General features: G+C 33.9%; 1 protein-coding gene across 1 annotated transcript; it reads left to right on the top strand.

Moving 5' to 3' along the window:
• Nucleotides 1-18,040: 18,040 nt before the first annotated feature.
• On the top strand, nucleotides 18,041-19,094 carry LOC120214006 (laccase-4-like). Its single transcript, XM_039212018.1, has 3 exons — nucleotides 18,041-18,263; nucleotides 18,354-19,033; nucleotides 19,080-19,094. The coding sequence occupies exons 1-3, from the start codon at nucleotides 18,041-18,043 to the stop codon at nucleotides 19,092-19,094; spliced, it is 918 nt and encodes a 305-aa protein (XP_039067949.1).
• Nucleotides 19,095-27,481: the final 8,387 nt, after the last annotated feature.

The following is a 27,481-nucleotide window of genomic DNA, read 5'->3' as shown; positions in this document are numbered from 1 at the left end:
GACACGACCTTATGTGTAGCACTACTGTACAAATATTACTCAAATACACAGGGTCCTCAGAGTTGTATATTGGGTTATTGTTTATGGTTTTTTGGTTTATTGATTAATAAATGGTAAGCATGCAAATAAGCTTACGAGCTTAAGGAATAATGACAAGTATATTGGTAAAATAAGTTTATTAGCTTATGTGATAAATGGTAAGAAAGTTTATATTATTTTGATCATGGTAAAGTATTGGACATGTATAATGAAAGAGCAGTGTCTCATGTCTGGAGACAAGAAGCAGGCACGCATTAGCATAGCCCAACCCCATTTGGCGCAGATCAGTAAATCCCATAGCCATATTTTTCCATCTTCTACCGCCATCTCCAATTTGGGTGGCTTTCAAATTCTTTTTCAACTTGCAGCGAGACCCACATTATCATCTCTATATTACATTTTTAAATCAAATCCAATCACCTTCCTTCTAAAACTTCTCATAGGTCCCACTTGTTAAAAGAAATCATTCTCAAATTGTTTTAGTTGACCGACAATTTTTTCTATCATCCCAAAACTCTTTTTAAATTCTTTTCCTATATTATAACATTCCATGGACCCACCTATCACTTTCAACCTCTTTTAAACTCAAACAGTCCCTTTTTCTTTATATCCCATGTGACTTAGCCCTCATCTTTTTCCTCCTCAGCCGTACGACAAGCAACACTTATTCTTCTTCTTTTTCTTTCATCAATTGGACCCCACACCAATTGTGTCATGGTCGTCGAATCGTTGCGCCATTGCCTCCACACTGACCTACTTGTTTTTCTTTAATCCAAGATGGTGAGAACGCGCAACCAAGCCAACCATGTTGCTCCTCTGTCGCTCAACCAAGATAGTTATTTGAGGTTCTTTCTTACCTTCAACCGGACTCATCTCGACGTGGCAATGGCCACGGTCGCCACTAGATCGGGGAGCATTCATTTTCCCTTTCTTTGTTATTAAATTTGATATACGTTTTGGGATAAAACAGATTAAGTGAAGGGGGAAAGGATAAACATGTCAAATTTTTCCTTGACTTGTTTGATTGTTTGAAATTTAGTTATTCTGATATTGATGTGTTGGGATCGTTGGTTGTTATTCTTGAACTTCACTTTATACTCTTACTTCCTTTTGGATTGTAACCATGTTTTAATCGAATTTAATTTGCATAATGGTGACAGTTATAGCTGGTGAATTTTTTTGTTAAGTAAAGTTATTTCATGCTTTTTGTTGATAGAGATGAACTTAACTCAGTGCATATAAACGTTTCTTGTGAGATTCGAGCCTAACGAGCATACGTTTTCTTTCTTGCTCATTGTTTTATTTGAGTGTGCCGAACTAATTAGGATATTCTAGAACTTGTAATCACAATGCATATCGAGACTATATGTTGGACATAATGTTTTAATGTGATAGGGGCACCTAGGATAATCCCATTTTTCCAAAAAGCCTACCCATTTATATATCCACTAGTGAACCACATTTGAGTTTATTTCACTTTCTTTGTTTTACACCTCATAATTAAACTCTAAGCCTTTCTTTTTATTTTTCCTCTCTTTTCACACCCTTGCCGAGACTTGAGATCCTCTATCACTCTTGCTCCACGAAAAAAAAAAGTCAAAAAAATTGTTCACTATTTCAAACAAAAAAAAGAAAAAGAAAACAGAAGGAAAATGATTGTTTCAATTGCCTTTCATTTATTCTTTTTCCATGTTTTATTTTTCATTGTTCTTCATGTTAGTTCGTGGATTGTTCCTAATTGTATTAATCTCTTGTCTTAGTACTTAACCCGATCATCGTGGCCTTTTCCCTACTCTAGGCTAATCCCCGTTACACATTGTTTAAAGACCCCTTGATTATTGTATTATATTCAATTTTAGTAGTGGAGATTTGATTGGATTTCAAGCCGATGGTAATATTTTGGTTAGTTTCGATTTGAGCGATTTCATTTACCCCAAACACTTTGAGCGGATATGTGTGAATCTTTGTGAGGTATTGAGTCATGTTTCATTGAAGTTGACAATTAATTGAGATATCTTGCTTACTTTAAATTTTCTTAGTTGTGTCTTTCCTTGATTTTATCTTGAATTCGACAATTGTCACAAACTTAGTTCGATTGGAAGTTTGAGAAATAAATTAAAATTGAAGATGACAACCTGTGATTTTGATGTATTAATTGAGGAATGCTCGAGTACAAGCATTGAATAAGTGAGCGGAATTTGATAAGTGTTTTATTTGGTTAATATTTTACTTTTAAATTGCTCCTTAATCGTTGATTTTTTTAGCTTATTCGTTCGTTTTAATTCATTTTCTGTCCAGGATACTAGATTCTGGAAATTGCACTAAAATGATAGAATACTGCAGTTTTTTATTTTATTTTTGGAATCAAAGTTATATTAGTGGGCACGACTTTGGACATGACACATCATACGAGGCAATGACGTTAGCACATTCTAGAAGGTTCAATCAGCGTTTTCTAGAAGAACGAATGGATCAGCAATACATTTCTACAATTCGGATTTAAATTAAACTCATGTTTTAGGATATTATTTTAAATATTATATTATATTTTATCTCATATTTGTTTTAGATATTTTAGTTTAAATAATTCTATATTCTTGATGTGTTATCATTTTATTATCGAAAATCATGGTCGGTCAAACGTTTCATTGTAAAACTATTGACCAAGGTCATTGGTTGCTTAATTCAATGAATAGGGGACTAGACAGATAGTTTAGCCAGATTCTTCAGGGACTAATGTGAAAAATAATAAATACTAATTAGGTGGCATTTCCTGTAATTAGGTTATTAAACCTGAATATTCCCAATATAGGTTGACCTTCTGAACGAGTTAATGGCAATCTTAAAAGTGGAAACGTTTCCATAATCCACAAAAATTAAGCAAAACCTCCACACACAAAAAAGGGTTACATTTGTGTGTATGGCATTTTCAAATAAAAAGTAAATTTGTAATTATGTATAGGATAATAATTTCGGAAAGAATCTGTTTCCAGTTCAACATTTTGATTTTTCTTGTTATCTTTGGAATTTATTTTCTCATCTTTTAGCTAAATAAGGAAACATATATTAATTAGTATTGAATTGGGGTTGGCATTTGGCTGTAAAATGAAGCGTTTTCTGCTAATCAAATATAATTAAATTATTTTGTTTCTTATACCGTTTAAATTTATTTTACAATTGAACTCATGGAATGGAAAAATCTTTAGTGGTAAAAGAGAATATTATCCTATTTATAATTTGAGGTTGAACAATTATTTTTACAGAGTGTATGTATCTTGTACATTCTCAATAAACTAAAAAACTTTTAAACAAATATTACGTTATAATTACCCCTTACTATTTTTAAAAAATATTTTATGATTCATATTTGAAATTAATGATTATAAATAATGTAATATTATTTTAAAGATTAAAATCAACCTACCTCACCATTATACTCAAAACTTATTTATTATATGAGTAAATCAAAAACTTAATATCTCAACTATTACTTTTATTCTGTTGTGGTCACTAAATTATTTTTTGTTTTAAAATTATACATGATATTACGTTTTGGTTTTAATTTAGTCACTCGCCATTAAAAAATTAACAGTGATGCTGACATATCACTATAAGGTAATACCACGTCAATAGTTTTGTTAATTTTTAACAACAGATGACCAAAATAAAACCAAAATGTAACATTATGTACAGTGATCCAAAAATATTTTTGAGGGTTCACACATATATGTTAACGATATAAAATTTTTGAACGAGATAGGTATAAATAAAATTTCAGAGTGAACACCATCAATAAAATAGGTCATTTTCGAAGAAAATTCAGATTTCAAGGTGTACACCATCAATAAAATATGTGACTAATCGTAAAAAATCAAATTTTAGGGTAGGCACATCCGCCACTTAAGCTCACAACCAAGAACAAGAACACTTGAAAAAAATACAGTGAAAGATCACACGTATTCAATGAAAAATATAACAAAAAACACTAAAGATGAAAATTTAAGCAAATGCAAAAAAAGTTATTCTTCGTTGTTGGTAATTGATTTTATGAGAATATCTTAATTTAAATTCACTCTCACAAATATATTTTAACAATCTAAATTTTTAGATATGAATGTTGAACCGTTTCGAAAGTATGATTAGATTCATTACTCAAGGCTTCAGTCTAATCGCTTGAGAATTGAGTCCAATTAACTATAAAAGAAGAAGTTGAAATTAAAAGAAGAGAGATTAGAAATATAAGGGTGTGTTTGGTTTTAAAAAATAGAAAACGTTGAAGAAAATTTGTGTGGATGTAAAATTGAAAAATGATTTCTAGAAAATGAAAACAAAAATAAGTGAAAATATGAAAACATAAAAAATATGTTTTCAATATTTTCATTAAAATTGTTTTTAAACTTTTAAAAAATAGGGAAATATAATATCTAGATTTTTAACTTAACTTACACAAGTTAAAATCATTCTAATAATAATTTTTTGATTTAATGATAATTGAAACCCCAAACTTTTGTAAACAAATACATATGATCCCTAAACTTTTTTTACCCGCAATATAATCCTTAAATTAGTTTTTTTAATAATTTAATTTTGTAGTATTTTTATATTTAATGTACTGAATATCTCAAAATTTGTTTATATTTTTAAGCTAAATAAATCTTTTTAATTTTTTAAAATTTAAAGAAGTCCTCAAATTTTCTAAAATAATCAATTAAGTTCATCTATCACATCATCGTCCATCGAATACTACCACAACAGTATCATGAACTATCACATTAATATTTTGGATTTACATGTCAGTTCGTGAACTGTCATATAAGCTTCATGACAGTCAATGTTTGATTCCGTTATTTTAAAGGATTAGTTTAATTTTTTCTAAGTTTAAGGATCATATTTGGTACAAAAAATATTCAGGGACTACACTAATTATTTTTCTCAAAAGTTTGAGGGTATCAGTTATCACTAAACATATTTTGTATGTTAATGAAACTTTTGTATTCTATTGCTTGTAGCAAAATTTTTGTGTATTTTTTAAAGTTAATTGATGTCCAATATGTTTTAAATTATATTCTTATTATAAACTAAAATAAATTTTGCGTTATGAAATTTCTTATCAATTTTATTGTTTTATATTTACATAACTCACATGTTAAATTTATGTAATGAATTTTTTAATAATTATAGTTTAATTTAATTATTTAATAACTATTTGTTTATTTTAAAAAAATTAGATACCACGTACATTTTTACTATTGTAGTTTTGAACTCAAGTAACCAAACGGACACTAAATTTCTCATTTATGAAAACTATTTTCTGAAAACAAAAATAGAAAATAAAAATAAAAAATATTTTCAAGAAATCAAACGGACACTAAATTTCTCATTTATGAAAAACATGTATGACTTATTCTTAATTTACTTTGTTTTAATATAAGGATAAAGGGAGACCAATCATATTGGTGATATCACCACTTTCCCCTTCATCGTTTCTCCTTATTTTTGCTAATTCAAACCTTAGTGATAGAATACTAAAGTTAGCATATTTTATTCAAGACAACCATTCAAGATTAAAAAGGGTAAGATTAATGATTAATAACTCTAGCTTCAGTAAAAGTTTACCATGTTCCATAGAAGATGTTGTGAAGCTAACTTGGGATTTTAAACCCACGAGGTTGCTTCAAGCTTCTTCCATAGTATTTTTATGGTTCTAAATTTGTGTTAAATATTGCTCTCTTTAATTATGTGTTTGATTAACAATTTATTTTAGTGCTTGTTTGATTATTAAAAAAGTGAGAGTCTTCGAGTGATAGAGGAAAGGGAAGTTAATGGAAGTTGAGTGTGTTTTGCATTAAGGTAGTACACTTTATATTTTGAATCTCACATGGGATGAGTGTAATATCTGTAAGGTATGTCAGGGAGACGAACCTAGACTATATATAATTTAGGATGAGTTTTCCACTCCAATGTTGTACCGTGACGACGTAATTGTCATATATTGTCCAGGGGCCTTCTCTGAGAATTTTGACATAATCATATTCTTTTTCTGTGAGCACCATTTTCTATCCAAACCCCACCATTATATCATGATTCCACCTAGAACCATTTTTTATCATACAACCCACCACTATCCCTTGTTTCCTGGGATAAATGCATATTAAATAATCCCACTAGTTTGTATTTTATATTAAACCCATGAAAATTTAGGCTATAAAAGCCGAATGGAATGTAAGAGCAAAGAGGAGGGGTGTTCATCAGCAACCATTCGGAGGGGGCTCTCGGGAATTAAAGGGAAAAAAAACACCGAAACAAACAGATGGTCCAGCAACCAGAAATCAACCAGAAGAAATTTTCATCAATAAGGGGGGATTCATTGTAACGGGGGAGATGAGAGGAATAGGGATTTTCTTCCTCTGAAAAAGATAGTGTAACAGGGGTATTTCTTCCCCAGTCTCGTGAATCAAACAGTGCATAACTGGATTCGTTCACTATTTGTTTTTCGAAAGCATTAGCATATCGATTAAGGTATTTTCTTATTTTAATTTGTTTTTTACTTTAACAGTGCTTGTGTGTCCTTAAGGATGAAATGTGAGTAAAGAAAGAGAGGTTTAGCTTGGTTACCTTAGCAGCCGAGCGTTAGCGAGCAGCGGGTTCCTGGGGACATGGACGTTGTTCGAAATCTTAGGAGAGAGCTTGAGAAATAAAAAAACAGAAGTAGACAAGGTTTATGTTCTTACCTTAGTGGTGCGGGCTCTCGGCAGCGTCGGTGGTTGGCGAGGCAAAGGACGCCGATTTACGGTGTTGGGTTCGGTCTTTGGCGTAGAAGATCGAGAAACCGAGAGGAATAAGTTTAAGTTTGGGGTTTTGTTGAAGATTTAACTGAGGGGTTTGTTTAGCCCCTTTGTCTGAGTTTGATTGGGGGTAGTAGCTATGGTGGCCGTCGATATTAGAGTCTTTAGGACTCTCAACCGAGAAAGAAAACAGATATGGAAGGGATTTGAGGAAGAAAAGAAAATTCGAGGTGAGCGCAGGGCCGATTTACGGCTGAGGAGCGATGGCGTTAGAGCCATGTTGGAGTCTCGGCCGAGTGTGGAGAAGAAAGGGGGAAGAAGGAGAGTTTGCGGTTGTGTGTGTTTAGGTTTAGGTTAGTCTAGGTTTAGTTTAAAATTAAAATTTATATTACTTTTTTACGGTAAATTAATGTTAAGTCACCGTTATTTTAGGAGTAAATTAATTTTAGGTCCTCTATATTTAGGCGCATTTTCACAAATTGGTCCTTTGTTTTAATTTTCTGATTTGTTTCAAATATGTGGGTACTATTTATGTTATTTCGCATATTATTCTAACTTAAACTAAATAGCAGAAATTGCATATTAGACCTTGGTTTATGGCCACTAGATCATTTAGGATTCTATACATTTGATTTTACCTTTATTTGAATTTAGTCATTAATTTAGAGTTGGAATTTGTAGTTTAAATTAGTCCCTATATTAGGTTGCTAATTATAATTTAATCCTTTGAATTATTTGTTACTATTTTGTTTTTATGCATTTTAGTTCTTTATTTTAGGTTTTTAGTTTTAGATCATTATTTTAGATTCCTTTTAATTTTATTTTAGAGCCTCCATTTTACTTAGATTTCAAATTAGTCTCTTAATTTAGGGGATAATTCGAAATAGCTCTCGCGTAAACGCTCGAGGGATCATCTCAGTTATTTGATACAATAATTAATTAAAATGAAATAGGATTAATACTAGAACTTACATTTCAGATTTGAGCCATAAATTCCTTAATTCTCATAATTTGACATCGTAGGTTAGAAAAAAGACTTAATTTATTTTTAGTATAATTAAGATTAAATAAAATTTTGCTTGATTACATTGTTTTTATAAATCTAAGGCATTGTTCACATATTAAGGAGTTAATAGTATATCATCCGCGATCGTGCTCAGGGGGTGACTACTGGTAATTCCCTAAATAAGTCGACATCCTTTTCAAAATCACATCATGTTTTCTAAAAATGAGACAATATTCGATTATTAGACACAATAGTTGATCTTCCGCATTTACACTCGGGGGCGAATACTATCGGTCTCAATAAACGAATACTCTTTTCAAATTCTGCATCTTTAATGATTTTAAAATTAAATAAAGATTGAACTCAAAAATTTTTATTTTAATTATAGGGTAACCAACTAGGTACTAATTTTTGGGCGCTTGTGAGAGTGCTAGTCATTCCCCAAGCGTAACTGACTCCCGAACTTAATATCTAGATTTTCGCAGATCCCAAAAATCGGTATTTTATTTAAAATAAAATATTTTATTAAATCACCCGGTTTTTTACGGTGTTCAAATCTCACCTTAAATGATTGGTTGCGACTTCTCACGATTTCGAAACGATTTTCAAAGAGAAAACCCCAAGTCAGTATCGGTATTTTCCCGCCCGGGAGAAAAACGGTGTCGACATTTTCAAATTTGATTAGATATTAATTAGCTTCAAGATCGATAAGGTTGAGATTTCCGATCAAGTTCCACATAACATGGATTCTGTTAACAAGGGCTTTGTACCTAATATTTTTCCTCAAGAGTCGAATTATCACTGTTTGTCTCATGTTCCGATTGATTATATCGTGCATCCTGTTTGAGAATTGAATTTTTGGGTAAGATCCATTAACGTCTATGGATACATCCCATCTTAGAATACGAGATCTTCCTCCATGAAGGTTTCCAGCGTTATTTTCTCATTCTTTGAGGGAATTGCCAGCATCGTCGTGTAGGAGAGTTTTCCTCCATCGTTATCCTTGTGGCTAGGGGTTTTTGAGGGACACCCGTGTCATCTTTTAACAAATGTGTTGTCGCAGCTAAATTCCTCGCTTGACAATGTCTTCCGCTCGAATCGAACGATCGAAGTCTGTCTTGGGATCCAAAAAGAGGGGTCGTGCCTTGCTTTCGATTCACATAATAAATAAAAGTAGTGGTATTTCAAGTTTTCCCGAGAGCTCCCAGTTATCCTACATCTCTCAATTCATTTCACAAAGTCGAACTAGATTCAAACTCAACAGGGCCTTCTTTCCTTGTTGATTTTGCCAAGCTCGTTCTCTTGGTTGTGGTTTTGCTGAATAGTAGACATAGACATTGAGAATCTTGTTAATCCATTCATGCGCATCACCAATTAGATGATAATGTATTTGATTAACTTATTAGAGTCATAGTCACTCCGCCATTTATCCGCGTTTGGTTGAATTTTTTCACTTTGAAATTTAGAGCATTTTTAAAGATGATTAGATAAGTGAAAGTAGACAACTGGGATTAATAGTAGAAAATGTGAAGATATTTACTGCAAAAAAAAGACTATCTCAACCATCTATCACTCATTAAACGACATTAAAAAGATGAGAAACAAAAAAAAATTACACTAAGTATATTTGATGAGTGAAAATAGACGATAAGATTATCTTCTTCTTTTTTCCACAGAATATCTTCTCATTTCATATTATTAATCTCATCCTCTAGTTTAACTCGTATAATTATCTTAAAAGATGTGGAATAAAAAAAATTACATTGTATGAACTATTCCCGCCTTATATATATTATATATACAAATATTTCTCCAAATAAATATTTGTTTTATTGATTTTATTTGTATTTATTCGTATAAAAAATGATGTTATTAATATATATATATATATATATATATATATATATATATATATACACGTCCACCCAAAAAATATTTGAGTCACCACTTTGTTAGTTATTATTACTATTTGACAGATTATTTGCAAATAGTCATTCTTTAACGCACATAGCATGCTATGATCATAGACCGAGCAAGCTACTCTTACACAACCTTGTCTTTAATCGGCATGGAAGGCAATTTGTCAAGTAAACGTGAATCGAACTCATTGCCAAAGGAGACGATCATAATCTGGTAGCTAACCTCTGGCTTTAATTGGCTATTTGGCATCAAACCAGCAATCCACCAACTTATAACCCAATTGGCTTCGGAAGGAGAGAGGAAGGCAGAAGAAATTGGATAATGAGAGTTGATCTTTGCTTGCTTTAGGTCTTGGCTTTCAAATAAGCCATTATACACTTAATTTGTATGGTTCCCATCTTGAAAGCCATTTCTCAACCTTTTATTGTCTTGCCTCATAAGATACCATCATCCCACTCTCATGCTTTTTATTTCATCGGTATTTGGAGCCTAACGCATCTAACATCTTGGTGTGAATTTCTTCCATTTTCGTTAATCATTAGCATGTTTTGAAAACTATATAGTCAATTGGTCAGGGATCTACAATTTTTACTTGGATTTGTCTTTTTTCCGAATGCAGTCACATTTAGTGGGTGCACCTTTAGAATTGATTTTCAATAAAGTTAAAAAACTTGAGGTTATAATGTGTCTTAACAATAGTTTTTTTTTTAAAAAAACTCTACAAACATAACTATGAAGCTATCATTTGTTCTTCTCCTATATTAGAAACAATAATATCTGATGCATTAATAATATATGATTCTTGAAAAGGTTAATGTTCAATGCACTGGTAATGGCATTAAAAGAAATATCCACAAATATAGTTAATTGAGTGGAAAGAAAAGGGAAGAAAAAGAAGAGAAAAATATTAATAGAGCTTATGATTTGAAGAAGTGTCGTTAGTTTTCGGATGTTTTAACTTGAATAAATTGTTTCACTAATATATCGAATGATCATTTAGTTTGTATAATCTTTTTAATCCTCAAAAAGATTCATCATCGAATCTAAAATTTAAGAAAGAAAATGATCGTCAATATAAAAATATCATTGTTATAGGTGAAGTGATTTAGTTGAGCCTATTGTAATGAATCTACAAATTCATGCAGAAAAAACAATACTACTAGAAAATTTTGAGTTATGATTAGTCCAAAAAAATTATTAATTTTTATATCTATCTCACATGTTTTATCGATCACTAAGGTTGGACCATTGATTTAACTTCTATCATTATTGATTTCTTTACACTCGATCTTTTGAGGTAACTTTCATTTCTAACATGATTCATATGTCCTTTTTCATATGATTGTTCATTATTATTTTTCTAATTTAGAAGATGATTCATCTTCAACATTTAACTCTTCGTCAATGCTAGAACAATAATTATATTAATGAGTAGAATTATTGGTACCTCTTGGTTATGGTGTACTTTGACACCAACCAACGGTCGATTATTATTGATTATGACTCTTATTCAAATCAGAAGGGATAAACCGCTTACACCTGTCACAATTCATTCGATCTCATCAACATGATACATAAGGTTAAATCATTCCAATAAATTCCCATCAAATAACAAAGATGTCCCATGAATCAAAGAAATTCCTTGTGATTCTCTTGTTCCTCTTTTGTTCATTACAAGATTCATCCTTCTTTCCAATTATCGAATTTACTGCTGTGAAATCGATAATTTTAGACTTGACAATAGTACGCCGTATTTAATAAATGCTAAAAATTTAGTACGTGTAAAGCATGTAAAAAAGTAATCACAATCAGGGTTTGAACGTTTAAATTCTAGGGTGCAACCAAGGGCTGGTGAAATTTGATTTCAGCTGAAATGCCACAATCTCCATTGGTGTGCTTGATGGTGTTTTTGGACCCTACACCTAACTTCCATCCTAGTGCCACAACAAAGCATGAATGGTCAACCAAAAATATCACCACCAAAACCAAACTTAATTTCCCATAAATTTTCACTTTCGTGGAGCTTAATCTTGTCTAAAACCTCTAAACAACATGTCATTAGGCCGCGTATTTTTTTTTCTATTTTCATTTTAATCATATATATTGTTTAATACTTATTAAACTGAGGTTTCTGTCTTTATACCTTCCATTCACTTTTCTTCTATGCCTTTTTCCTTTTAGGAAAATAAATTCCATAAGCAAAAACTGATATTTAAGTGTTACTTTTTAAATAAGTTCCATTCACTTACTTGTACTAGTAACTGATAGAACTATCAAGTCTTCCAAATTGTATTAAAAAAGATCACTTGGTACATGGAATAATGTTAAGGAAATGATATTTTTATGGATTTTTTACGAATTTTTTATTAGATTTCTAAGTAATTGGCAAATATGATTAAGAGTTTTAATGACTTAACTTCCAGTTAAGAATTGATCCTAAAAATAGTTTTATGTGAATCGCAAGAAAGCATGGGTGGAATCATGTTATTTCTCGACAATTCTTTGTTTCTAAAGGATATGCACATTCATCCACCTAACCAAAGAAAAACGACATGGCATCAATTGCTCTCTATCACCCTCTAAAATGGTGTGCGTGCGTGTGTTGCCGAATCATTCATGAGTGGAACCGAGTGATTAAACAAATAACAAAAGAAAAAACAAATCGAGCGGACGAGGAGAATAGAAAATGAGAGACAATGAACTCTTGGGGTACGGATTTTAGTACCTGTCGCCTTCTTGTTTCCTGTTCTTGTTGACTCTGTTGTTCGACACTACAAGTTCAATGTAAGTACATATTTTGATTTTCGACCAAATTGTGTTTGTTCGGATTTTATGATTAATTTACGTAACATGCGAAGGTGGAAATGAAGAATACGACTAGATTATGTTCGAGTAAACCGATTGTGACCGTCAATGACGAATTCCCGGGATCGACTTTATACGCTCGAGAGGACAATACAGTGCTTGTCAAAGTCGTTAATCATTTCAAATACAATGTTTCTATACATTGGTTACGACCCAAATAATCACATTTCATAAATTAAACACAACTATTTGTTCTTTTTTTTGTTGCGGAAGACGGCTATCGGATAGAGCAAAATCGCAACTGATAATTTGAGAAAATAAAAATGAAGATAAAGAAGACACAAAATTTACGTGGAAAACCCCTAAAAAATTTAGGGTAAAAACCACGGGCAACGGTAGAAGAATTTCACTATGAGAAAATAGGAATTAAAACCTCTCTCGATCTACCAAGGAGAAAACAATGATAATTCTCTCTAGATAAAAAGGAGAAAACAACTCTCAAGAAACTCTCTAAAATCTCTCTAGTATTGGAAGAAAGCTAGAATACTTTGGGATGGTTTTGAAGCTAAATGGGATAGGGTATTTATAGCTAAATCTTAAGGACTTAATCTTGTAAATACCCTAAAGTTTAGTGACTAGAGTTTGTAATTTATCCATACAAAAAATAAAAAATTATACACCTACTTTCGGTGCCTTAATTGCACCGAAAGGTGCTTTGACATTCTACAATCTCCCACTTGAAGATTTGATTGGAACAATCATATCTTCACACCATTCTTTCTACCTTGTACCATCATGTTGCTTACGTTTCTGACAGGCCACAAGAGGATCGACACCAAGTAAATTTATTGGCATTGATCGCCTTCGTCATGAAATCTGCTATGTTGTATTTGGTATGGATCTTCTTCATATCTATCGTCCCTTCTTCCACCTTTTCACGAATGAAATGGTACTAAACTCGTATATGCTTTGTCCTTGAATGAAATGTTGGATTCTTTGCTAGATGCAAGGCACTTTGACTATCACAAAACAGAGAGACATACTCTTGATTGTGCCCAAGCTCCTCCAGTAGCATCTTCAACCAAATTGCTTCTTTACTGGCTTGTGTAGCTGCTACATATTCTGCCTCTGTTGTGGATGTAGCCATAACTGACTGCAATTTTGAAACCCAGCTTACAGCTCCACCAGCAACTTTGAACACATATCCTGTAGTAGATTTGCTTTTATCCAAATCCCCTGCATAGTCGGAATCTACATACCCATTGATTAGTAAGTTTGATCCTCCGTAACATAATGCAACATTTGAGGTCCCTTTGATGTATCTCAAGATCATCTTTACTGTATTCCAATGCTCTTTGCCTGGATTCGCCATGTACCGACTAACCACTCCCACTGCTTGTGCAATGTCTGGTCTTGTGCATATCATAGCGAACATTAAACTTCCCACTGCTGATGCATACGGTACTCGAGACATCTTCATCCTCTCTTCTTCACTGCTAGGACTCATACTGGAGGATAATTTGAAGTTAATAGGAAGAGGGGTAGAAATTGGCTTACAATCTTGCATGCTAAATCGTGACAAGATTTTCTTCAAGTAATTCTTTTGTGAAAGCCAAATCTTCCTATTACTTCTGTCTCGGTGAATTTGCATCCCTAGAATCTTGTTTGCTGATCCCAAGTCCTTCATTTCAAATTCCCTAGCCAGTTGTGCCTTCAATTCTTCAATATGATCTTTTTTGGGTCCTGCAACAACCATGTCATCCACATACAACATCAATATAACAAAATCGTTATCACCATACCTCTTGAAATAAGCACAAGGGTCTGCATTAAGTCTGTTGTATCCAAGGCACATAATGAAGGAATCAAATCTCTTATATCAACACCTCGGCGCCTGCTTTAGACCATACAGAGATTTGTTCAACCTGCAAACCAAGTTCTTATTTTCTTCATCTTCAAAACCTTCAGGCTGGAGCATATAAATCTCTTCTTCAATATTTCCATGAAGAAAAGCTGTTTTAACATCTAGCTGTTCCAAATGTAAATTAAATGTAGCACACATTGCCAATACTACTCGAACTGTTGTTAGTCGAATCACAGGAGAAAATATTTCATTGAAATCAATACCTTCTTTCTGAGCATATCCTTTGACCACCAGTCTTGCACGATACCTCTCAACTTGATCTCCACCATTTCGCTTGATTTTGAAGACCCATTTGTTACCAATTGGCTTCATTCCTTGTGGTAGTGGCACAAGGTCCCATGCATTATTTTTATGAAGGGCTTCTATTTCTTCTTGCATCGACATCATCCATAGTGAAGCATCTGAGCTGTTTATTGCCTCCTGGTATGTTGATGGCTCACCGTCCTCTGTTAAAAGACAATATACAATATTACCTTCTATAACATAATCTGAGTGCCAATTGGGACATCTTCTCACACGATCTGATTGACGATTTATTGGAGCTTCAGAACTCTCTGGTTCTTGTTCATCATGTGTTGGTTCTGCTTCAGAAGAATCTCCTTGTTCAAACTCTTTTTCCACATGTATCTGCGTAGTCTTTGACTTTTCAGCGCTATCATCATCTTCTTTTCTTTGTAGTTTTTCTTCTACAAAGATAACATCCCTGCTAATGATCACTTTTCGGGCAGTGGGATCCCACAAGCGATACCCTTTTACTCCATCAGCATACCCCAAGAATTTGCATTTCCTGGATTTTGGATCCAGCTTTGAGATTTCTTGGGAGTTGTACATCACGTATACAATACTTCTAAATATATGGAGGTTTGAATAATCAGCTGGTTTACCAGTCCACATCTCCATTGGTGTCTTCAGCTCTATTGCAGTTGATGGAGCTCGATTCACCAAATAACAGGCGGTATTGACTGCTTCTGCCCATAATGATTTTTCTAGGCCTGCTTCCCTCAACATTGCTCTTGTTATTTCTAACAAGGTTCTGTTCATCCGCTCTGCCACTCCATTTTGTTGAGGAGTGTTTGCCACTGTGAACTGTCTTGTGATGCCTTCTATCCTGCAAAAAGTCATCAAATTCTTCGCTTGTGTATTCTCCTCCATTATCGGTTCTGAAACACTTGATCTTATTTCCAGAATCAAGTTCCACCCGCGCTTTGAAGATTTTGAAAGTTGAAAACACATCTGACTTCTTCTTAATAGGATACACCCAACATCTCCTAGAGTAGTCATCAATAAATGAGACAAAGTATTTTGCTCCACCTAGGAATGTAAATGGTGTTTGCCATACGTCAGAATGAACTAATTCTAGAACATTTTTGCCTCTAGAATTTGACGTGTTGAATTTCAATCGGTGCTGCTTACTTGTTATGCAATGCTCACACAAAGTAATTGATACCTTTGTTAAGCCTGGAAGTAGCTTTTGCTCCACAAGAACTTTCATTCCTTGTTCTGACATGTGTCCAAGTTTCTGATGCCATAGCATTGCCAAATCTAAACTACATGAGGCAACAGAGGCTTCTGCTTCTACCAAAGTCTCTCCCTTCAGCATGTACAAGTTTGCAGCTATTTTTTCGCCTTTCAGCACCACAAGCGCTCCACGGAACACCTTCATGATTCTTTTCCGTGTTTCAATCTTGCTTGCATTATTATCCAACAATCCGTAGGATAATAAATTTTTCTTCAGGCCTTTCACGTGCCGCACATCTCGAACAACTTTAATTGTTCCATCATACATCTTTAATTTGATGGTTCCCACACCAATGATCTCTAAGGCATGATCATTGCAACTATACACAGATCCTCCTGAGACATGTTCATAATGATGGAACCATTCTCTTCTTGAGGTCATGTGATATGTCGCTCCCGAATCAATGAGCCATATATCTACAAATCTTTTTCTACCTTCCACGGTGGTTGACGTTTCACAGCATAGAGCATCTCCATCATCTGAAGTGTTTGCGGTATTGCCTTATGAATTGGAGTTTTTATTTAGACTCCAACAATCCTTCTTCAAGTGACCCTTCTTTCCACAGTTGTAGCACTTTAAATTCTTCTTGCTCCTTGACTTCGATCTACCATGTTTGTGACTACTGCTTTGGCCACGTTCTGTTGATCTCCCTCTCATCATTGTCAACGCTTCTGCTTGTTGCAGATTTACTTGTCTGTCCTTTTTCTTGCACCGATTTCTTCTTGTAGAACAGCAGCTGCAACGTCATCGAAGACTAGACTGGTGACATTATTGTTTGTCAAGTTGATGATGAGTTGATCATACGAATCCGGTAGACTTTGAAGTAGAAGTTCAGCACGTTCTTGTTCTCCTATTTTACAGCTTAAGGATGTAAGTTGAGAAAATAAAGTGTTCAACGTATTTAAGTGCTCTGTCACTGAAGTAGATTCTGGCATACGGAGAGTGTACAATTTCCTCTTAAGGAAAATTTTATTGTGCAACGATGTGGCCTCGTACAATTTGGTGAGATGATCCCATATCTCCTTAGCTGTCTTCTTCTCCTCGATGCTTGACAATACTTCATCTGCTAATGCTAGATGAAAGTTTGCCATAGCATTCCCGTCCATCTCGTTCCATTTGATGTCATCTGCGAAATCCACCGGCCTTTCATTGATAGCCCTAGACACCCGTCTTTCCTTAGGATGGCCTTTATCTTCAATTTCCACAATGAAAAATTTCTCCCATTGAATTTTTCAATATCAAATTTCATTGTCATAGCTTCTTCTACGGATAGCTCCCACTATTTCACTATCGTGAATAGTTCTCTAGAACCTTCAAAGAATGGGTAATAACTTCTTATTTTCTTATGTTCGAGGATCCACCTTTTGGTGGCAACCATAAAGACAATAAGCATATATTACACACTCTAATCTAGCTCGGATACCAATTGTTGCGGAAGACGGCTATCGGATAGAGCAAAATCGCAACTGATAATTTGAGAAAATAAAAATGAAGATAAAGAAGACACAAAATTTACGTGGAAAACCCCTAAAAAAATTTAGGGTAAAACCACGGGCAACGGTAGAAGAATTTCACTATGAGAAAATAGGAATTACAACCTCTCTCGATCTACCAAGGAGAAAACAATGATAATTCTCTCTAGATAAAAAGGAGAAAACAACTCTCAAGAAACTCTCTAAAATCTCTCTAGTATTGGAAGAAAGCTAGAATGCTTTGGGATGGTTTTGAAGCTAAATGGGATAGGGTATTTATAGCTAAATCTTAAGGACTTAATCTTATAAATACCCTAAAGTTTAGTGACTAGAGTTTGTAATTTATCCATACAAAAAATAAAAAATTATGCACCTACTTTCGGTGCCTTAATTGCACCGAAAGGTGCATTGACATTCTACATTTTTTTCCACTTAATTGTGCAGGCATGGTATAAGGCAGCTTCGAACAGGATGGGCAGATGGTTCGGCATATATTACACAATGTCCAATCCAAACAGGGCAAAGTTATGTGTATAACTTTACCGTCACAGGACAAAGAGGCACATTGTTATGGCATGTGCATATTCTCTGGCTACGTTCCACTGTCCATGGGGCGATTGTTATCCGTTCCCGAAACCAGACGACGAAGTTGTTGTTGTTCTAGGTGAGTGGTGGAAATCCGATACTGAAGATGTCATCAACGAAGCACTCAAGTCTGGACTGGCACCGAATGTCTCGGATGCTCACACCATAAATAGTCATCCCGGATTGATCTCCAATTGTCCTTCCCATGGTACTCCCTTTTCCTTTTTCCGTAATTCCGAAAACATTAATTGAAACTGTGATCTCTGATGTGAATCTCTATTCTGATCATATGCATGAGGCTTCACATTGCCGGTTAAAAATGGAAAGACCTATATGCTACGCCTCATCAATGTTGCACTCAATGAAAAACTCTTTTTCAAGATTGCCGGTGACAAGCTCACCGTCGGTGAAGTCGATTCCACATATGTTAAACCATTCAAAATTGATACGATCATAATTGCCCCAGGCCAAACCACTAATGTCCTTGTCTCGGCCGATCAAAAGTCCGGTAAATACTTGGTCGTAGCCTCCCCTTTTATGGACTCTCCTATCGCAGTTGATAACTTTACCGCAACAGCAACCTTGCACTACTCGGACACACTCGCCAACACCTCCACAACTCTCACTACCCCGCCACCGCAAAACGTAATACCAATCGCCAACAGCTTTACAAACTCTCTACGTGCCCTCAATTCCAAGAAATACCCTGCATTAGTCCCGCAAACCATCGATCACAATCTTTTCTTCACCATTGGACTTGGGATCAACCCTTGTCCGACTTGCAAAGCTGGTATCGGAAGTCGTGCAGTAGCCGCTATCAACAACATGACGTTCATCATGCCCACCACGGCCTTGCTTCAAGCACATTACTTCAACATCAGTGGTGTTTTCACCGCTGACTTCCCCGGTAACCCGCCACACATGTTTAACTACACTGGAACTCCACCAAGTAATCTACAGACCACAAATGAAACAAAGGTCTTCAGACTGGCTTATAACTCGACAGTACAACTTGTTTTGCAAGATACCGGGATCTTAGCCCCTAAGAACCACCCTATAGACACCCATTTTCTTAAAAGATAGAACTAGCAGGAGTTCATCTCCTAAGATGACTCTTCCACCGCCATATCTTTTAAAGCAACAACCACACCAACAAACGTGCAACAACCGAGCAACGAGTCTAGTTGCATTAGGATTCTATTGTTAATAGGATTCTAAAAATAGTTAGTTTTTTTCACTATAAAAACATGTAATCCTCCCCATTTGTAAGACACGGATTTACATACAAGATACAGAGGAAAGCACGAAAAAATACAAAGGCAAAGCTATTGTAAACGATTCGAAAAAGAAATAAAAGGTAGCATTTTTTTTACATTGAATCGTTCATTTCCCGCATGTGCATATTATTTTTTTTGAGATTTGGTTCGAATAACCTAAAGCGTGGGTTGTGCCGATGACCAAAAAGGGGTGGGGTTTCGAAGTTTCAAACCTAGATCTACTCCTGAGGCATGTTCATTTTTTTAAAAGTATTTAATATTCCCCCCTAAGTCAATCTTTATCTTTAATTTACCTTGAAATTTACCCTTTAATTTTACTTTTATATTAATTTCGTCTCTTATATATATATTTTTAATTATATTTTTTATTTATTTACTATATTTCTCTTTTTTGTATATTATATTATTTTGTTATATATCTTATATCATATATATATATATATATATATATATATATATATATATGTATAGATGTATTATTTTTTATCTATTTGCTATGTATATATATTTTTTCTTAATATTATATTTTATACGTTTATATATACATATTTTCTTAATATTCTATTTTTTTATTTATATATATATTTTTTACTTTATTTTATTTTTTTCTTAATATCATGTATATCTTTATTTTTTACTTGTTTTACTTAGTATTATATATTTATTATTTTTATTTGTTTCAATAAATACTACTTTATAGTACACATTATTTTTATTCCTTTTTAATTTCTTTTACTTTTTTTATTCCATTAATTTTTCCCCTTTATATGTGTATTTTTTTTAACATTTTATTCATTTTGTTTATTTTTATTATTATTTTATTATTATTTTTTTTACGTATTTTGTTATTTTCTATTTTTTCTTGTTTTATTTATTATTCTCACGTTTGCACACTTGCTATCATAATTCGATTTTATAATCCGCTATGAATCTAACGTTTTTATCTTTTAAGGGTATTCAAATCAATCAATTATAAGTAATTTGAATCAGGTCTGTTAAATTTTAATTTTAATTTTGAATTTTAGCAACTATGACAACCGACAAATTAATTGGTACCGAAAGGGCGGTTCAAGGGTGCTAATCCTTCTTTGACCGTAACCGACTCTCGAACCCGACACATTTCTGGTAAAAACGCAGATCAGGTAAGATGGTGTCCGACCCACCTAAATTCGTTTCAAAATGATCGGTGGTGACTCCAATCCACATTTTCAAGTCGAAGCCCAATTCTGGGGCCCAACCGAAAGACGGTTACGACAGCTTGGCGACTCCACTGGGGACAGGTAAGTGAGTCATGCCAAAATTAATTGTTGGTTGTTTTTTTAGCGAAAATTACAAGTTTAAATTTTAATTTTTTTATTCGATTCCAATTATTTATCTTTGATTACTTTTTTCAAGGAAATAGTTGTACTGACGTTTTTTCAATGATTTCAGATTTTTGAAAAAGTTTCCATCTCTAGCTCTATATCCGAGCTCCGAACCCTTTTAAGTGGGGGTAAAAGCGACGCCTTCATGTGAATTTATTCACCATGCAGGCCTAGCAAGTAGCCTTCGAGATTCATATACCTTATGTCTTCGTGTGAATTTATTCACCGTGCGGGCATAAAGGAATGTTTCCTCTCGAGTTTAACTTAGTCCACATAAGCTTGTAATGGGCTTAAGACTAAGGGTCTGGTAAGCGCAAGGGGGCACCGGCAAGGAGAACTCGGGTCCCATTTTTTAGAACCTAAACTAGGAGGCTATGGAGAATTAGAGCCCACCCCAAAATCTCATTCCAAACCCTAGGCTGCTTTGTTTCATGCTTTATTTTCTGTTCAAAGCATGCAAACTAGACAAATATGCGGTTAGGATTTGTGTGGAATTAGCATGCGGGATAGAGATCATGTCCGGGTAGGAATTAAAGCATGTGGGGTAGGATCTTTTATTTTCATTATTTTATTTTCATTATTATTATCATATGCATCATGCCTCGAACATTTCATGCATTTTGCATTTTTCATCTACATTTCATTTTTAAGCATTTTCATAAACATGAAATTTCTTCATGGAGAATTCGATGAAGTGGTTTTAACCACATGACGCCACATGGAAGAAAGATTGTATCATCAAAAGAAAAAACTGAAATCATAACGAATGAGCTCGATCAGCTGGTTGTACGACTAAGCCTGCCAAGATGATCTGAGAAAATAGTCCACATATCCTAAGGGCTACGATGTTGAAGCTGTTTGCAGTTGCCACATAGGATGCTCCAAACATTTCTTTGAGAACTATAAGGCGCTGAAGCACGAGATCCAAAACCTGATGGGTTCAGGGGCACGGACATCCGAAGAAGGGGCATTGCATATATCATTTGCACTTAGAGGATTGTTTTGTTTGAACACGTCTTTGATCTTTCATGTTCACTTAATCTTTTAAACGATTCTAAGGTGGAGCAATTGAACAAATCTTAATCTTTAGTTTTTCAAATATTAAATGAATTAAGGATTCTTTTAATTCTTCAAGAATTATGGATTTTTGACACATGACAAGGTTAGACCTTTCTTATCCTGTCTCAAACCCTAAAATAAAATACCTTGATTCTTTACCCAAAATAACTAACGGTCATTACCAAAAAGACCAAATTTTGACATGACCTCTCTTTGAATTTTTTTAACAATGCCTTTATCTTTTTTATATACCCATACCTTTCTTTGAGTCAATAAAGTCACATCATTGTCTTTTTAGACTCAAAATTGACATTTTTATACCATTAAAACCCAAGGCATTGAGTTGTTCATTTGAACATGAGCATTCTTATAAGACACAACATGGGGCATCTCGTAGGGAGCCTGAACATTAAGACATGTTGGGGGCAAGAAGCAGAAAGAAGAATTCACTCGAAATAATTCTACCATGCATTAATTACATTGTTTTCATGTGAATAAAATTAATCCTGAAAATCTATCTCCCTGGGGATACCTCTTCTGTGAGGACTTCCATGTATTAAATGATAGATTACTTTCTTTCTTCATCCCTTCACAACAGGAGAAAATATATATCCCTTGTGTCCCCTTTTGAGCCTATAATATTTTTCTTCTTATTCAACCCTAACCAAGGATCACCCTCCACACTGGGGGCAAAGTGGAGAAAATTTGCTCACATGAGTGAAGACATTGATTCAGATGAGATACCGAAAGGTGAACCAAATTCCAAGTGCAAAGATTCAATCGGAACAAAAAGAGAAAAAAGAGAAAAAATCAAAGAGAAAATAAAAAGAGAAAAAACAAAAGGAAAATTGAAGAAAAAAGAAGACAATATGCATATGCAAAGATTCTCTCGATTCAAACGACGCATCGAGATTCAAACTATGAGATTGATCAAATCACTGAACCACTTCACTCGAAGATCATAGAGCATCAAATGAGATTGATCAAGGACAATCATTTCTGAATTACTGAATCACTCCACTCGAAGATCATAGAGTATCAAGAGAGACACACATACGAGCAGATTCAAATTGAGCAAGATATGATTGAATATATCAGAATGAATTCATCCTTGGTTCAATCACCCTTAAACACTTGTTTGAGACTTTTATCCATTTCTTTCATAACCATGAACCATGACCTACGTTACGTGCCTTAAAAGTCCCTTCTAATCATACATGGATTTCTAAACAGAAGAGACTATCTTCATATTTCATCCCGCCCATCAGGACTAATCGTTATTTGCAAAAAATAGTGTAATTAATGTATGATAGAGAAAAATAACAAAGGGGGGTTAAGACGTAAATTACGAATGACGTCTTGAAACCAAAGGAGGATTCGAGTTGAAAATCTGAAAAAGTGGCTCGAATACAAAAATTGGGCAGCTGAGGCGATCACACAAATTCCTTGATAAGGCATCGCACAATTCGAGCATGACCATGAAAGTTGGGAGTCGAAGAACACTTCCAGTAGAGGAGCATACAAGGTACCCCATCAAATCTTTGAGCATCAAATAAACAAAAAATAAACCTTTGACCAAACACAATAATCTGAGACTTTTTATCCTTTCCTTACTTAACCATTTCCCAAAAATAGCTTTGATCTTGGCACGTGTCAAATAGCTATAATTTATTGAATGATTAACATTGTAATTAATTCTTTGATATCCAATGAACTCTAGTTTTATGATTCGTCTCAATTGTAAAACTGTGAAAGGGGCAATATTTTCAAAACTTCTGATTAAACATTTTTCGAAACTCTTTTAATTGATATTTTTAGAACTTTGAAAATAAAAGAGAAACATTTTTTCAAACAAGACAATCTCTCTAGAGTGGATCTTGGTAAATGACATGTGGCTCTCAGAAAGTAATCTCATGCTTAGAATTAATGTTGAAGCAAGAAATGAGGAACAATAGGGGCACTTTTAATGTTGGGGCATTTTTGGAGATTCAACATTGAATATTGGGGCATCTCCGGGGATTCAAAATCCTGATGCGAACGATCAGATCTTCCGAAGGCTTTTCCTCCACATGTAGGAACCAACAGGCAAAAAATGAGATTCTGTCCAAGGAATAAAACAAGAACTCATTCATTATGCATATATTTTAGAGCATCATATTTATCATTTTTTCACATACATAAGTTTTGCAGCTTTATAGTCAAGTTTCAACTTCAAGGCGAAAGATACTTGATTCAAAAGAGTTTGTAAAAATCGATGGTGGTTGCTTAACTCAGCAGCAGCAAGAAGTCACACTTCAACCAACTTGACAGATTGAAAGATCGACATTCATCTTCAGATTCAAAATTTCCAATATAAATTTTGTCTCGCTTGAGACAGTCTCATTTAATGCAAAATGATTATCTCACTTGAGATTGCTTTTCTTAAAACAGACTTTGTCTCATTTGAGACTGTTTCACTCGAAAGAAGGCATTTCATTTCACTCAAGATTGTTTTTAAAAAGAAGATTTTATCTCGCTTGAGATAGTTTCCCTTGAAACAAAATTTTGTCTCCCTTGAGACAGTTTCTCTTGAAATATAAACATTGAAAACATTTCCCTTGAAATAAATTTCGTCTCTCTTAAGACAGTTTCCCTTGAAACAAATTTTGTCTCTCTTGAGACAGTTTCCCTTGAAACAAATTATTTGAATATGTTTTATTTGAAACAAATTTCATCTCCCTTGAGACAGTTTCTTTTGGAACTAAGTTTTGTCTCTCTTGAGACAGTTTCTCTTGAAACAAATTTCGTCTCTCTTGAGACAGTTTCTCTTGAAACACAAAATCTTCAAATTTATTTCCCTTAAAACAAAATTTTGTTTCCCTTGAGACTGTTTTCATGAAACAACAGATATCTTTGAGATCGTTTCCCTTGAAACGAATTCTATCTCTTTCGAAACAACTTGAACCGTTACACTCAGCTCAGACACATACATGAAATGGTCGAGAAGCATTTCTCAAATCAAAAATAGAACGTGCACATCAGATTTGAACATTTGAAGAATTCAAGATCATGGATCAGAACTTGAAGATTCAAGAATCAAGATTCCAGACAAGTAACCGGAGATCGAGATTTCTCTCCAGAGCCCCAAGATAACATATGTTGCATATGCATTTTAGGCACACCTAAGAGCATTGCATCCATAGCATCACATATATGCATAACTTTTTCAGGTTTTAGCTAGAGTTAATTTCAACTTCACGGCGAAGGATATTGAACTCAAAGCGACACAATTTGCTCGAGAGTATATTTCAACTTCACGACGGAGAATATCTAACTCGAAGCCAAACTTCACAATAAAGGGGTCATCCACGGTTTCAACTTCACGGCAAAGTGAATCGTGTCCACCCGCAACATACAATACTTGGATTTTAACTTCACGACGAAGGATATTCAAGTCAAGGCTCAACTTCACGATGAAGGAGCCATCCACGATTTCAACTCCACGACGGAGGATATCGTACCTACACATCCATTATTTCAACTCCACGACGGAGGATATCATGCCATTTGAGGCTCAACTTCACGACGAAGGGGCTTCCCAGTTTCAGAGCCAATTTCAACTTCACAGCGAGGGATATTGGACTCAAGATAACACAAGCTCAACTTCACAACGAAAGGGCGACTGATTGTTAACAAACAACTTTTCAGTTTTATTCAGAGTCAATTTCAACTTCACAGCGAAGGATATTGAACTTGAGACAACACAAGCTCAACTTCACAACGAAGGGGCGGCTGGCGGTCAACAAACAATTTCCCAGTTCCATAGCTAATTTTAACTTCACGATGGAGGATATTGGACTCGGAACAATACTACCCACTTGGATTTCAACTTCACGATGAAGGATATCCAATTACCAGGATCAACTTCATGACGAAGGGGCCACCCACGGTTTCAACTTCACGACGAAGGGGAATCGTGCACACAAGCAGCATCCATCTCTAGATTGGATTTTAACTTCATGACGAAGGATATCCAACTCAAAGAAGGGTTATCTATCACCAAAGACCTTCGAGTTCGATTACATTCAACTCAGAGGTAAATCAAAATTACAGCATAGCTCAAGGCAAGAAGAGCTATCTGTCAACGAAAATTGTCGAGTTTGATTCCATTCAGCTCGATGACACCTCAATCACACTATTGTCCGGCTGTAATCGAGGTTTTCAAGCCGAGAAGAAGATTTGGGTTAGCTGTGCCTTAGTAGCAAGAAGCCTTTTTTCCGTCAGCATAACTTAAGTCGAGAAAAGCTATCTGTCAACGAAGACTTTTCGAGTTCGGTTTCATTCAGCTCAATAGCATATCAACCACATTGTGGAGTCAAAGGATTACTTTCCAGTCGAATTTTTAGCCAAGGTCTTTAAACCGAGAAGAAGACCAAAGTGGACTACAACGAGAAGCCACATTCTGATTCAAATCATTTCAAGATAGACTCAACTTCGCGACGGAGGAGCCATCCGTAACTCAATTCGACAGGGAGTTATTCTTCAACTCCACTGAACGAAAATTTGTGTCTTTTTATCTTTGTCTTATTTTTCGTTCCATGAAAAAGGACAAAGAGGGGCAGCTGTAGACACCCATTTTCTTAAAAGATAGAACTAGCAAGAGTTCATCTCTAAGAGGACTTTTCCACCACCATATCTTTTAAAGCAACAACCACACCAACAAACGTGCAACAACCGAGCAAGTCTAGTAGCATTAGGATTCTATTGTTAATAGGATTCTAAAAATAGTTAGTTTTTTCACTATAAATACATGTAATCCTCCCCATTTGTAAGACATGGATTTACATACAAGATACAGAAAAGCACGAAAAAATACAAAGGCAAAGCTATTGTAAACGATTCGAAAAGGAATAAAGGTAGCATTTTTTACATTGAATCGTTCATTTCTCGCATGTGCATATTATTTTTCTTGAGATTTGGTTTGAATAACCTAAAGCGTGGGTTGCGCCGATGACCAAAAAGGGGTGGGGTTTCGAAGTTTCAAACCTAGATCTACTCCCGAGGCATGTTCATTTTTTTTAAAAGTATTTAATATTCCCCCTAAGTCAATCTTAATCTTTAATTTACCTTGAAATTTACCCTTTAATTTACTTTTATATTAATTTCGTCTCCTATATATATATATTTAATTATATTTTTTTTTATTTATTATATTCCTCTTTTATTTATTTATTTATATTATATTATTTTTATTATATATATCTTATATCATTATATATATATATATATGTATAGATGTATTAATTTTTTCTCCATTTGCTATATATATTTTTTCTTAATATTATATTTTATACGTTTTTTATATATATTTTCTTAATATTCTATTTTGTTTTTATTTATTTATATATATTATATTTTTACTTTATTTTATTTTTTTCTTAATATCATGTATATCTTTATTTTTTACTTGTTTTACTTAGTATTATATATTTATTATTTTTATTTGTTTCAGTAAATACTATTTTATAGTACACATTATTTTTATTCCTTTTTAATTTCTTTTACTTTTTTTTTACTCCATTAATTTTCCCCCTTTATATGTGTCTTTTTTTTACATTTTATTCATTTTGTTTATTTTTATTATTATTATTTTATTATTTTTTTACGTGTTTTGTTATTTTCCATTTTTTCTTGTTTTATTTGTTATTCTCACGTTTGCACACTTTCTATCCTAATTCGATTTTATA

The sequence above is a fragment of the Hibiscus syriacus genome, unplaced genomic scaffold, assembly GCF_006381635.1.
Source record: "Hibiscus syriacus cultivar Baekdansim isolate YM2019G1 unplaced genomic scaffold, ASM638163v2 tig00110050_pilon, whole genome shotgun sequence".
NCBI lineage: Eukaryota > Viridiplantae > Streptophyta > Magnoliopsida > Malvales > Malvaceae > Hibiscus > Hibiscus syriacus.
The sequence above is the reverse complement of the archived record's forward strand: the minus strand, read 5'-3'. Positions and strand labels throughout refer to the sequence as shown.

What these genes read in the sequence shown, in the direction of transcription:
- LOC120214006 (XM_039212018.1), top strand. Translation starts at nt 18,041, where the DNA reads ATGGCATGTGCATATTCTCTGGCTACGTTCCACTGTCCATGGGGCGAT. An exon ending in CTCCAATTGTCCTTCCCATG is followed by an intron (nt 18,264 to 18,353) that starts GTACTCCCTTTT and finishes CATATGCATGAG; the next exon opens with GCTTCACATTGCCGGTTAAA.